Source organism: Dromiciops gliroides, chromosome 3 (genome assembly GCF_019393635.1).
Source record: "Dromiciops gliroides isolate mDroGli1 chromosome 3, mDroGli1.pri, whole genome shotgun sequence".
Taxonomy (NCBI): Eukaryota; Metazoa; Chordata; class Mammalia; order Microbiotheria; family Microbiotheriidae; genus Dromiciops; species Dromiciops gliroides.
The window spans coordinates 584421883-584436353 of record NC_057863.1 but is presented as its reverse complement, the minus strand read 5'-3'; the positions used below and the strand labels follow the sequence as shown (position 1 = coordinate 584436353).

At 38.2% G+C, this 14471-nt stretch overlaps 1 protein-coding gene across 1 annotated transcript; it reads right to left on the bottom strand.

Annotated features, from left to right (window-relative positions):
* Positions 1–3598: 3598 nt before the first annotated feature.
* Positions 3599–4546, bottom strand: LOC122746634 (olfactory receptor 52H1-like). The gene has a single exon (XM_043992426.1). It carries the CDS (start codon positions 4544–4546, stop codon positions 3599–3601), a length of 948 nt encoding a protein of 315 aa, XP_043848361.1.
* Positions 4547–14471: the final 9925 nt, after the last annotated feature.

Here is a 14471-nt window from a genome sequence, read left to right as displayed (position 1 = left end):
CTGTATCATGGTGTTCCTATGTCGACCTAGAGAGTTTTGCCCTTTGGCATGTTTCTCCAAATTCAGTCTGTCTTCACTTTCCTTACTACTTAGAGAATGACACTCAGCTGTCTTTGATTTTGATGCTAAGCACAGATGGGGAGACAGGTAATGGAGCCAGGCAACACAGAGAAAAAAATAGGTTTGGATGCACACTGGAGGGTAGGGGTGGACAAATAACTAGTCGAAATGAATGTAAGGCAGAAGGAGATGGACTCATAACCAGAAAGAAAGAGTGACATGTACATTTATCTTTCCCTGTGGAATCCCTTTGTGATCAGGGCACTCAGAGCCAGCAAGGCTTGCATGCCTAGTGCCCAGGAACACCCTTAAGGATGAAATCAAATTATTGTAAATATCAAACTATGTAGGGAGGCTGGAGACACTAGTACTTTGGCTTTTTAAAACGTATTCCAAAACAACAGTAATTTTCTTGGACTTTTGTTCCATACTTGGATTCAAACTGTTTGCTCATATTGAGTTGGCAGTCCATTAAAACCTTTTCTTCTTATTCAGACAATTGTCTAACTAGGATTCTCTCACTTTGAACTTGTGAAGTTGGTTCTTTGAAGCAAAATGTAAAATGTATACTTATTCTAACTAAACAGAATTGTGTTAAAGTTCAGTCCAAATCAGTAGTCTGTCCATATATTTCTGAATCTGATACATTCAATATTTTAGCTATGTTCCAATTTTGTGTCATTGTCAAAACTTGATTAATGTGTCAAATGTTCTTCCAAGTTACTAATAAAAAATGTTGAAGGAAAGCAGGGTTGAGTACAAATGCATGGGGACCACCCTTTCAAGTTGCTACTTTTTTTTTTTCATTTTGTTTTTGTTTTGGTTTTTTGCAGGCAATGGGGGGTTAAGTGACTTGCCCAGGGTCACACAACTAGTAAGTGTCATGTGTCTGAGCCTGGATTTGAACTCAGATACTCCAGAATCCAGGACCAGTGCTTTAACCACTGTGCCATCTAGCTGCCCCTCAAGTTGCTACTTAATCAATGACTACTTGTTTTTTTGGATTTGGCCATTCAAAATGATACCTTAAAAAGGTCTCATTTCTAAGAAATTGTGAATGTATTCAAATTTATAAGAATGAGTCATTCCCCATTTGATAAATAGTCAAAATATATGTATAGGCAAATTTCAGAGGAAGAAATTCAAGCTATCAATAGTTATATGAAAAAATATTTAAATCAGTAATAATTAGAGAAATGCAAATTAAAACAATTCTAAGATTCCACCTCACATTCCTGAAATTGGCAAAGGTGACAAAAATGGAATGTCAAACACAGGAGAGACTCTGGAAAAAAAGGTACTTTAATACACTATTGGTGAAGCTGTGAACCACAGTTCAAGAAAGACTAATAATGAAACAGGTTACATACCTACTGATAAATGATGGACTCAGAATATACATGTTGAAACAATTCTTTTGGACGTCGTCGATGTGGGAATTTGTTTTGTTTGACTAGGAGTTGGGTTGTTTTGTTTTATTTTGTTTTGTTTCATTTTTGCTTTCTTAGTAGGAAAATAGAAAGAAAAGGAGAAAGGGTAAATCTTCATTAAAAAAAAAATAAAAGACAAGCCCCTTTTTGTTGTCCTTAGCTTTTCTTACTAGCTTAAACTCATTCTGAATTTTAGTATACTTTATGCTATTTTTTCAGAATAATACATGCTTTTGTACTCATTTTGTAATATCTATCCTTACTCATATCATCTGTTGGCCTTTGTTTCATACAAGTTGGTTGGTGAATTACCTTTGTATCTACAATGATGCTCTCCTTAAACCCATTTCTCCTCCTTATCCAAATTGAGTGGAGGGTCTTTCAAGTTTCAGCTAAAATCTCATATCCTACAAGAAGTTTTTTCCTGGTCTCCCTAATGCTAGTGCTTTGCCTCTATTGATTTATGTTTGTTAAGTCATTTTCATGTCCCCTTCCACCACATAGTATGTGACCCTTGAGAAAAGGGACTATCATTTGCTTTGCTTTGAATCCCTAGCACTTAGCACAGCACCTGGTACAAAGTAGGCACCTAATAAATATTTGTTAACTATTAAAACAGAATGAAAATACTTTTCAATCATGCCCTGGTGAATTGGGGTGTCATCCATTCTTAATCACTATTATTTGGAATTCTTTGGGCCTGGTTTTTATAAAGTTCCTCATTACTTCTGGATAGGAGCAGGGACTAATTTACCAGTTTGATTAAGAGGTAATGTGATAATATGGATAGAGAATAATAATAGTAGCTTATATATGTATACATATATATATATATATATATCACTTTAAGGTTTCCAAAACTCTTTAAATATATTAACTCATCAGATCCTCATAACAATTCTGTGAGGTGAGTGCTGTTATATCTACCTCAAAGAGGAGGAGACTGAGGAAGAGTGAGGTTAAGTGATTTTCCCTGGGTCACATAACCAGTAAGTGTCTAGATCAAGATTTGAACTCAGTTTTTCCTGAATCCAAATCCCCTTCTCTATTCACTGCTCCACCTAGTTGCCTCACTAGAGACAGACTTATGGCCAGAAGACCCAGGTTTGAATCAGATAGTTACTAAATGCGCAACCCTGTCAAGACATTTAAGTTCTCTGCACTTCAGTTTTCTCATCTATAAAATGAATGGGTTGGTATTTATGAATTCTTGTTCCCTTCCAGCCTTAAACCATGATCCCAAAATGCCATAGCCCATAAGGAGAAATTAATTATTTTAATACATGAATGGGAAAACCAAATGCTTCTCCTATTTTTGAGCTACTGTTTTATATGTAGACCTGAATCTCAATTTTTGGTATTTACAGTAACAGAATCATCAGGGGGCCACAAGGCATAGTCTCTTCAAGGTCTGGATGAATAAACCTCCCACCAGAGAGTACTAGAGTCCTATTTTTGCAGCTAGGTTCTTATACTCTGAAACTAAAGACCAATTGGCTATTGCTGTACATTTCATTCAAATAAATTAGGTTTCAGATATGTAATATTTTGCCTGGACTGTCTTTCATTTTCATTTTTCTGCTCTGGCTGCTGATTTATTTCCAAATCACCTGTTTGGAAAACCTATATTTATAAATGACAGAGGAAAATGACCAGCTATCTTAATCACTTCTTTTGATTTCGGCAAGCCACAAGTTCACACTGCTCAAGCACAAATAGGATCTCTCTCTCTCTCTCTCTCTCTCTCTCTCTCTCTCTCTCTCTCTCTCTCTCTCTCTCTCTCTCTCTCTCTCTTACTTTCTCTCTCTCTCTCTCTCTTACTTTCTCTCTCTCTCTCTCTCTCTCTCTCTTACTTTCTCTCTCTCTCTCTCTCTCTCTCTCTCTCTCTCTCTCTCTCCTGGTCACAAGCAGTCTTGACTTTCTAAAAATGTCATCTTTCCTGATATCCTTGTTACTATGTTTAGTCTTCTCATTCCTTGTGCTAGGGCTAGACTCTTGAATTTTATGAAAATAAGAAGCATCTTCTTTTTATGGAAAATGTCACAAAATGAATTTTCTTTTAAGGATTCCCCTCACCTCTTCCCAGTTCCCTTTCCAATAGTCAGATGTCACTGTGCCCCCATTGGAGAAAATAGGAGGAGAATCTTATCACGGATTTGCTTGGTCTTCACTCCATAGACAATGGGGTTGAGAGCTGGAGGAATGGCAACATAAAAGTTGGCAAACAGGATGAGGACATGACGTGGGACATTGTGTCCAAAGCGATGTGCAAGGATGGAGAAGAAGGCTGGAGTATAGAACATGAGGATGACACAGATGTGAGACCCACAGGTTCCAAGAGCCTTCTGGCGGGCACCATGTGAAGGGAGGCGGAAGACAGCATTCAGTATAATGGTGTAAGAGACAACAATAAGGACAATGTCTGAGACCACAGTCATAAGGGGCACAGCAAAACCATACCATATGTTGATTGAGATGTCAGCACAGGAGAGTCGGGCCACACCTATGTGTTCACAATATGTATGGGGGATGATACGTGTCCGGCAAAAGGGCAGTCTCTTTAGCAAGAAAACATCTGGCAAGATAACACAGAAGCTCCTGATGATGATTCCTACCATAATCTTGATGATCACCTGGTGGGTCAGGATGGTGGTATATCTCAGTGGGGAGCATATGGCCACATAGCGATCATATGCCATAGCTAGTAGGATGGCAGAATCCACAACAAAACTGAAATGGAGGAAGAACATCTGGGTGAGGCAGCCAGAAAAGGTGATTTTCTTGTCACCAAACCACAGGTTACTGAGCAGTTTGGGCACTGTGGTAGATGACAGAATGAGGTCAGTTTTTGCCAGCATGGAGAGGAAAAGGAACATGGGCTCATGGAGGCTGCGTTCCACAGCAATGAGGTATAGTAGTACACAGTTACCCACAATGGCCACCAGGTAGATAACACCAAAAGGAATTGCAATCCAGATGTGGAACTTCTCAAGCCCTGGGATCCCCACTAGGGTAAAGGAGCTGGGGTTGTAGCCGCTTAGGTTGAATGTGGCCATCAGGATTTCTGAACAGATGATTCTTGGGCCCTAAAGAGAAGCCAAATGCCAGAATGAATTGCCAGAGTTAATAGTGGCACTACAGAATGTGCCAGTGTCAAATCTCTCCGTGTGTTTTGAGGCTGTTCCATAGTGCAAAGAACTCTGTAGCATGTGGTCCACTGAAGAACTCACAGCTCAGTGTTAACCTGGGCACTTTGTGGGAGGAATAGAATAGACAGAGGGCATTTTGTATCCAGCAGAAGAATAGTGTGCCTAAATCAAGGGAAGTAATCCATACACACATACAAATATATACATATACATACCCAGGTGTATATAATATATAACTATATATATATATATTATATTCACAGTTGTACAATATATGCACACATACCTATGTATACTATATATGTATATATATATAATACAATTCCCACAATATGCTTACCTATATTAGCATATTACATAGAATGCATATATAAAGTTCTATTCATATACAAGTATATACACTATAGGCATATATGTATATAATGTATATTTCATGGCTACTCATACACTTTACAATTTATAAACTGTTTTTCTGACAGTAACTCTGTGAGGTAGGCAATACAAAGTGTTATATTCCCACCTTTATACATAAGAGCCTTGAATTCAGAGAGATTAAGTAATCGATCCACAGTGACAAAATTAATAAATTTGAGAACCCAGGTCTTAAGATGTGGCCAGTACTCTTTAATGTAAAATGGCAGATAATCAAACACTTCCATCCTTAGCTACACTACCTAGGGTGATCCCTGACTTTAGAATGAGCTATAAATCTTGAAACAGGGTCCTGATGGCAGAATACTGAATATTACAGGAAACAGCCTATTTATGAGAATGGTATAATTTACTTTAGGATAGAAAATATCTTTGGTATTGGGAGCTATTGGTAAGTGATTTCCTTTATCAATGAAGGTTAATATCTTTTCTGATATCTATGGCATTAGAAAATTGCCCAGGGGCACTTACTGGTTAAGTGACTAACACAGGAATACATATATTCCATAGAAGGGACTTGAACCCATCTTCCTGGCTTTGAGACCAGCTCTTTATCCACTATACTAGGTTGTCTCTGACTTATACTCAAGGGGAAACGATACTGGAATAATCTAATAGTTTCACATCATCATCATGCTGGAGGGGATCTAAAGTTTCACCAAGGAATCAAGGGTGTATCTGAACAGGAGCACTCATCTAATTCATCCCTAAAAGTGGTCATGTAACATTTACTTAAAATTATAGCATTGTTTGGGGGCAGCTAGGTGGCACAGTGGATAAAGCACTGGCTCTGGATTCAGGTGGCCCTGAGTTAAAATCTGGCCTTGGACATTGGTTCCTAGCTGTGTGACCCTGGACAAGTCCCTTAACCCTCATTGTCCTGCATCCCCCCCAAAACAATTATAGTATCATTGATTTTGAACTAGAAGGTATCTTAGAAATCATCTAATCCAACCCCCTCATCTTACACAAGAGAAAACTGGTTTCCTGAGAGGTTGACTTGTTCAAGGTCACACAGGTTGTGTCAGAGTCCTCTATTGCCAAGCCTGGCCTTCTTCCTAGTATACTGTGAAAGGCACCTCATTACTTCTAAATGGCCATCCATTTTATGTCTGAATAACTCTGTTAGAGAGTTTCTCTTATGTTGAACCAAAATATCCCTCCTTGTGACTTTCCCCCATTTAGAGCTAGTTCATATCTGTGGGACCAAGCTGAATAAATTGCATTCCTATTTGACTTGCCAGCTTTTCATAGCTTTGAAGACAGTGATCAGATAATCCCTAAATTTTATTTCATCCAGACCATATAACTTTCATTCATTGGAGCAGTCTTCATCTAGCTTCATCTCTATTTCCTACACCATCCAGGTTACAAATTTATGGAGAAACTCTGAAAATATGACAACCTGAACTGAAGAGAAAACTAGAGCAGAGTACAGTAAGGTGATCACCTCTCTTGCTCGACAGTCCTGTGTCTATATATGCAGCCTAAGAAAACATATAGCTGTTTAATTTCTAGATCACATTATTGAAGCATATTGAGCTTATGTCCATTAAAAGCCCAAATTCATTTGTGTTTGTTAATTTTTACATGACTTGTTATCTGAGCATAAATCACCACAACCCCCATTCTGGACTTATAAAGTTAATATGTTTGAAGCCCAGTTCAAATATTGATACTGATGCCTAAAATATTTTGCCAGTAATTTCAAATTTAAATAAAAAGTTGGGGGAGGCTATAAAAGATAGGTAAAGATACCTGCTGGACAGATATTGACTTAGAAAACCACATGTTAATATTATCAATGCTATATTGTATTTTTATTTATTTCAGTAAATATTTCTCAATTACACAATTCCAAGTGCTATGGGCCATGTCCAGTCCAACTCACTCATTTTTCTAATTAGGAAACTGAGGGCAAGGGAAACCAAATGGCTGCTTTAGGTTACACAAATAGTTTATATGGGTTGGTTTGGGGGTTATTTGTTTCTTTAAAAAAATATACAAACAAATGACCAGAAAAATAGATCAAGGAGAGATCATTTGAGAATAATCGGACTACCTGAAAGCCATGATCAAAAAAGAGCCAAAAATATCACACAGAACAAATATAGTTAACGGAGGATTACAGTTAATTTCTGTTTAACTGGATTAGGTGAAGTTCCCTCCTTCCATAATGGAGTCTCTCTTTGAATGCCCAGAGATGAAGAAAAAAAATCAATGTTGATTGGATTCATTTATTCAGAGATTATCCTTTCTTGAAAACTTCAAACTGACTTTATTATACGAGTATGCCAACCCTCTGCAACCTGGAGCTAACTTGTGTTCTTATCTCATCGTCCCATAAAGCAACAGGAGGGCCCCCTTCTCCACTCTTTCCTTCTCACTCGTGGGATCACAAATCTAGAAATGGAAGGAACCTCCGAGACCATCTAGACCAACTCTCATGACTTGACAGGTGAAGAATCTGTAGTCCCAGGAATTAATTGGTTTGGCCAAGGTCACTCAAGTAATAAGTGTTGGAGATAAGATTTGAACCCAGCTCTTCTGACTCAGAGACAGGATTCAAACCAAGGTCTTCTGACTCCAGACTGTTTAACAATGCCATTCTTTTTCTTTTTTTTTTCTTTCTTTTTTGAGGAGGCTCTCTCTTATTTATTTAGAATTTTCCCCAAGTTACATATATAAACAAATTTTCACATCAATTTTTAAAACTTTGTGTTCCAAATTCTCTTCTTCCCTCCCTCCCCACCCACCTTAAGAACTCAAGCAATTCAATATAAGTTACACATGTGCAGTCATGCAAAACATTTCCACATTGTGAAAGAAAATAGACAAAAAAAACTTTAGAAAGAGGAGCTAACAAAAAAAATTATACTTCAATCGGTATTCAGATACCATCAGTTCTTTCTCTGTAAATAGATTGCATTTTTCATAAGTCCTTCTGATAGCATCCTGCTCATCATTTCTTACAGCACAATTGTGTTCCATCCTAATCTCATCCCACAATTTTTTCAGACATTCCCCAATTGATGGCATCACCTTAATTTCTAATTCAACTTTAAAAAAATATATTTTAGGATAACAATGTCATTCTTATAGCTCCATAAATATGCTTATGATTTTAACTCTGAGTGGAACATTATCTATTGTTGTTAAATCAAGACTTATTCTTTAGAGTACAACCTAGGGGGCAGCTAGGTGGCACAGTGGATAAAACACCAGCCCTGGATTCAGGAGGACCTGAGTTCAAATCCGATCTCAGACACTTGACACTTACTAGCTGTGTGACTCTGGGCAAGTCACTTAACCCTCATTGCCCCACAAAAAAACAAACAAAAAAATAAAGTACAACCTAAATGATATCTTCTCTAGGAATCTGTCTCTTTTTCTAGGTTAACAAGAGGCCTAAATGAGATATTGGATATAAAATACTATGCAAACCGTAAAGTGTATATAAATGCCAGTTATTATGATTGTGATTATAGGCATTATTAGCCTTCATTCCCATAGCCTTTTTACTATATGCTATTGCTGAGCTTAAGCAAAGCGTGTGCTGGAAAATGTTTAATAACTGAACTCTGTGGGGAAAAATATGTACACACTCTGACTTTTAAGTTTAATTGGCATTATAAATATTTTCTTAAGTATAATTGATTAACCAATAAATTAAGCTCTGCTTTGTACCAATTTCTGAAGTCTAAATTTCACACAGAAAATATAAAAATTGACTCTTAAAGGGTGGTTAGAGCTGGCTCCATTACACTTCTGCTCTGATTTTGCCTATCTAGTTTGAAAAATTTTTGAGACTTATTTAAACGGGTACCCATTAATTTTCTATCCAGAAAAGCATTCATTTATGCAATTGGTTCTAATATTTCACTCATCATAAAACTCAAGCATACATTTGGGGGGGGGAGTCAATTCAGTGTTATACTACTTAGTCAATCACTTAGAAAAATTTTAAATAAACCTAGGTTCAGCACTTGATATAAGGGATCATTAACTACATAATATACCATTGCTGAGCTCAAGCAATACTACATAGAGCAATACAACAGTATGTGGCAAATGTTTAATAAGTGGACTCTCTGGGGAAAAATAAGTGATTAGGAGAGAGTGCAATGAAAACTCCAAATTTGCAGATGACATTAATGACTTCCAACCAACTTATTGGGATAAATTTCAGAGACTCTGAAATCACTGTATTGTATACTCTAAATACATTAGGCCAATGGTCTGTAGAGAGTACATCCAAGAAAACTATGAGTGACCTAGGAAGAAAATTCAGAAAACACTGAATTTTCAAATTCTGAGGAGCACATACCCCATTCAAAAGAATTTGGGCCTAGTTTCATTTCTCTCTGGGAGCTCATGTCTTTCACTTACTGTTGAATTATGCAGTAAGAAAAATGAAAAGATATATTAAAAGCCATGAATGCACATAGAATACAGGTCTTGTAAGAAACAATCAAGCAAAGGCTTCTGATGTCAGTCCCTAAGCCCAGGTCCCATTCCAGTACTTTTCCAAGGACTGAGTCTTATACATACACACACACATGTGCGTGTATTTGTGTGTATGTATGTATATGTGTATATGTATATCCATACCAGATATCGAGAATGTGATGTGTATGTGTATATATAAATATATGTGTATATGCACACACACACACACACATATATATATATATATATATATACATGTATACACATGTCGCATTCTCCATATCTACTCTCTAATTTTTTTCACCACTAGAAAAAGCCCCTATTCCTCCAAGGTGGTCTCATGCACTTCTTTGCCTCCAGGTGGGGTTTTATCCTACACAAGTCTGAGACAAGGTGGTTTAATGATATTTCTGGACACATAGAACAACACCTATTCCCCAAACCCCCTTGCCCCACCCCCGCCAGCTGCCTCCACCATCACTATGCTCATAGCCTTGGTTTAGCTCACCAAGCTCAGTCTCCAGTTATCTTACTTGTCAGAAGGAGAAATCTGTCTTTGATAGGGAATTCAGCTGAAGGCTGAATGAATGCCCTTGTTAGAAACAAGTTTGGCCTTTTTTATTCTTTTCCTTGGAATCCCAGGAGGGAAAGCTTCAAGCCTGCAAATCCCTGAGTACTTACTTATGTGCCATGCTCCAGGATATGACAAAAATCAGTCAGATTAACCCTTTGCTTGTCGGAGAATAGGTATTGTATTCTGTGTAAAGAATGACTCTAGAAACTGTGGAGACCAAGGATTCCTGGGTTCCTAAGGGACTCTGCCTTGAGTAGACTGGACCATGAGAGTGGTCTGAGACAATTAATCTGTGGATCCTTAAATTAGGAGTATCATATTAGGTCTAAAGCATTAGTGGCTTCTTTCTTCTACAGGATAGAATACAACGTCATTAATTTGGCATTCATTACCCTCCAAAGTCTGTGTTCAGCTTTTCAAGCTTATTTCACACTGTCTTACTTCACACATTCCATTTTCCAATTAAAGTGCAGTTTTATCAGCAAATTGAAGTCTGATCTTTTCGTGCCTTCTTCCACCTCTAGGCATTCCCCTGGCTCTTTTCCATGCCTGGAATACACACCATCATACTTTGGTTCCTTATGGTAGGGCCTATTGAAATCCTACCTTTCTGTTAATGTCTAGCTCAGGTGGAATTTTCTCTCTGAAGTTTCCTATGATGCCTCCAGATAGAGGAAACCCAAGCTTTCCTAATTTCCTGGACCATTCTCTTTCATATTCATTTTTTCTAACTTGTATTATGAGAATTAGTATTGTATATTAGAAAGGGAGCCAGTCTTGAAAAGAAAGACCTGGGTTCAAGTTCTACCCTGTGACACTTATTGGCCATATGACCCTAAGCAAGTCATTTAATCTTTTGGTGCTATAAACCTCAAATAGTGTCAAAGCAAATAAAAAGGCCATTAAACAGTGCATATGGGATGGGGCAGCTAGGTGGCTCAGTGGATAATGCACTGACCCTGGATTCAGGAGGACCTGAGTTCAAATCCAGCCTCATACACTTGACACTTACTAGCTGTGTGACCCTGGGCAAGTCACTTAACCCCAATTGCCTCATAAAACAAAACAAAGCAAAACAAAAACCCATGCACATGGGCTGCATGTTGACTTAGAAGACCACATATTAACAATATCTATCTCCTATCGTATTTTTATTTATTTCATTAAATGCTACTCAATTACATTTTAATCTGGTTTAACTGAATACTGGAATGTTGCCTGCTACAATGCCAATGGGTCGAGTGCTTGTTATTTCTGCTTTAGACAACTCAAAGACTATAAGTTGCAGAGAAAGCATTGTCCTGTATTGGTAGAGGGAATATGTTTTCTCACCTTAGAGTTCCCTAGACCATTGAAAGCACAGGTACAGTCGCTCACTCTAATTTGTATTATAGTTATTTGTAGAGATGTTTTATCCTTATATTACAATCTCCTTGAGGGCAGACAGCTTCATATGGCCCTAAATCTAGCATGGTGTCTTGAACATGGCAAATGTCTGTTGAATGGTAAGTGACTATTTCAATTTTTGCTTGTTCCTGCACACATGCAAAACACACACAGAGGTATTTAATAACTGTGGTATTGAGTGGGAGGAGCGGGGAGAATGATCTAGAACCTGTGAGAGGGTTCAGGGAAATCAGAACCATGAAGCAAAATCTTCAGTAGACACTTGTCTTAGTGCAAATGTCATAAAAAAGGGAGTGGTCCCTGAAAGAGAAGCAGGACACTAACTACAAGCACCATATTTTTCTTGTACTGTTTTCCTCACCCTTGCTCCTTAATTTTGCCCATGCCCCATTCTAACATTGAGTATTTTCCCCCAGTGAAATTCCCTTATGCTATGTCTCAGCATGTCAGGACCTGACTATCTTGCTCCTTCACTGGTGAAAAACTTTATATGGTGATATTATAATCTCTTGAAATTTGATAATGGACACATATTAGAGAAGAATCCTAGTTAGTGCAAGCTTTTCTAGGAGAGTCCTCTTTGGAAAAGTGCCTTTACTAAATTGCCTGATCTAGAGGAGCAATTCAAATGGGGACCATTTCAGTCTAGGACTTGTGGTGGTACAGCCAATTGGGGAAATACAATGGGATGCATAGGCACTTGTCCTTGCAATCAAACTGTAGAGGTCACCACCTCCCCTCCCTAAAGCTAATTCATGATTACAGGTCACTGCTTTGACTTCTTCCCAATTGTACTGAACCAATTTTTGAGAGTCTTCAAATTCTACTTATTACCCGTTGCTCAACTTTGTATGTGTCTCTACAAGTACCATCTTTATCCCAGATAAAGTCTGGGGGGGGCATAATCCCATGGGAATGAGCCAGTATAGTAGTGATTGGGGGATAGAGTGAAAATTGGGGTAGTGGGGGAGGAATTTCACTAGACTTTTTTCTTCCACTTGAAATTCTGCCTAAGTGTCTAGTTTAGCCCACTTTATTCTGTGGGGAAGTCTTAACTCTAGAGATTTTTCCAAAAGAGGGATTGTACTGCACACACAATTGAAGTGGTAGTTGAAGTGGTAGAAGCAAATAGTCTTATGTATGTGTATGTATACATGTATACATGTATGTATATATGCCGCACACATGTACTTATGTAAATATATATACATTTCAGATATGTATGTATATATGCAGAAATTCAGGTATTCTAATTCTAAATTCAGGTAAACTCCATGTTACCACCCTTTCGTTTTCTGATTCCTATTTTCCCCATTAATTTTTTTTTCAGCAGAAATAAGTTGTAACTGTACAATGCCGCAGTCATCTTCTAGGAAAGAGGATTTTTATTCTTTGATAGATCAAAAGGCCTATGGAATCTAGGAACGTCAAGGCTCAAAAAGAATATTAGTAGTTATATTGGAATAGTTTCCTCCTCAGGTTTTGTCTGTGGATCCATTAGAAGAATAGAGATAGAACAGTGGATATAGCTCTGGACCTAGAGTTGGAAAAATGAATTCAAGTCCAGTCTTAGACCTTTACTAGCTGTGTGACTCTGAGCACTCTGTCTGCCTCAGTTTCCTCATCTATAAACTGGAGATAATAATAGCACCTACCTCCTAGAGTTGTTAGAAAGATCAAATCAGATAATATTTGTAAAGTGCTTTGCAAACCTTAAAGTGCTATGTTAAAGCTAGTTTTATTCATTATAATTTGCTCTCACAAAGTGAGGATTTGCAGCTTGGATTGACTCCCTTTTCCCTCTTTGCAGGTTCCATATATGTTATCCCCCAGCAGGTAAAAAGAAATTTAAAAAGGCAGGGAATGGTAAGTTTTAGAATGAGAAAGATTCGGGGCAGCTAGGTGGCTCAGTGGATAGAGCACTGGCCCTGGAATCAGGAGGACCTGAGTTCAAATCTAGCCTCAGACACTTGACACTTACTAGCTGTGTGACCCCGGGCAAGTCACTTAACCCCAATTGACTCTCTCTCTCTCTCTCTCTCTCTCTCTCTCTCTCTCTCTCTCTCTCTCTCTCTCTCTCACATACACACACACACACACACACACACACACACATAAAGAATGAGAAAGATTTCCTTAGGCAGTGCTCAGAGGGAACCAGGGGAGGAAGTGTTCTGGAAGTGGCTTTGATTCATCTCATCCCTAATCTCCATCAAGTTTACTCACTTCTGCTCTGCTTGCAGCTTTCCAGAGCTCCTCTGTACAGGGCCCCATAATGTTACAGGCTCGCTCTCATTTATGACCACTCTTGTATATCTGGCTACACTGCATCGACCAGGGACTATATGGGCATCCTTCTCTTTCTTCCCAAGCCAACAAAACTCACAGCAGAAAGTTTCTTCAAGAGCAAAAGGACATAGAAAACTGTAGGCTCTGGGAAACATAAACCCACGAACATTTTCTAGCTTTCCTGACTCCCCTGGTTCTCCATTTCACGTACTTCCTAGAGGACTTGAAAGAGCCTGGTTATATTAGTAAAACTTAATGATCTGAATTGAGTAGCCACAGGCCACCATTATGAATTCATTTTTTCTATACTCTGCTTTATCGAGAAGAGCATCACAGAGCTGCAAGGGATTTCAGGCCTCAACAACATTATTTTATAAGGAAGGGGATTGAATGACTTGCCCAAGGTTATACAAACAGCATACAGCAGGATATGGGATGTGAGCCCAGTTTTTCTGACTCTAAATTCTTTATGATTCCCAGGACTTATCACGGTGTCTGGCACCTTAATTCCTAACTTAGTGCTCTTCTTAGTATGTCATTCTGAGGTGCCCAGAAAATTTGAAAAGTTGTGGGGAAAACAAAAGAAATTCAGTACATAATCCCTACACTTAAAGAATTCACCACCTCATTAATTTACTATTAATTCTGAGCATTCAAGGTAGGATTCTATTTAAGAAATTC

Excerpts from the sequence above, each read along its gene's own strand:
- LOC122746634 (XM_043992426.1), bottom strand. The coding sequence starts at position 4,546 with ATGGCCACATTCAACCTAAGCGGCTACAACCCCAGCTCCTTTACCCTA.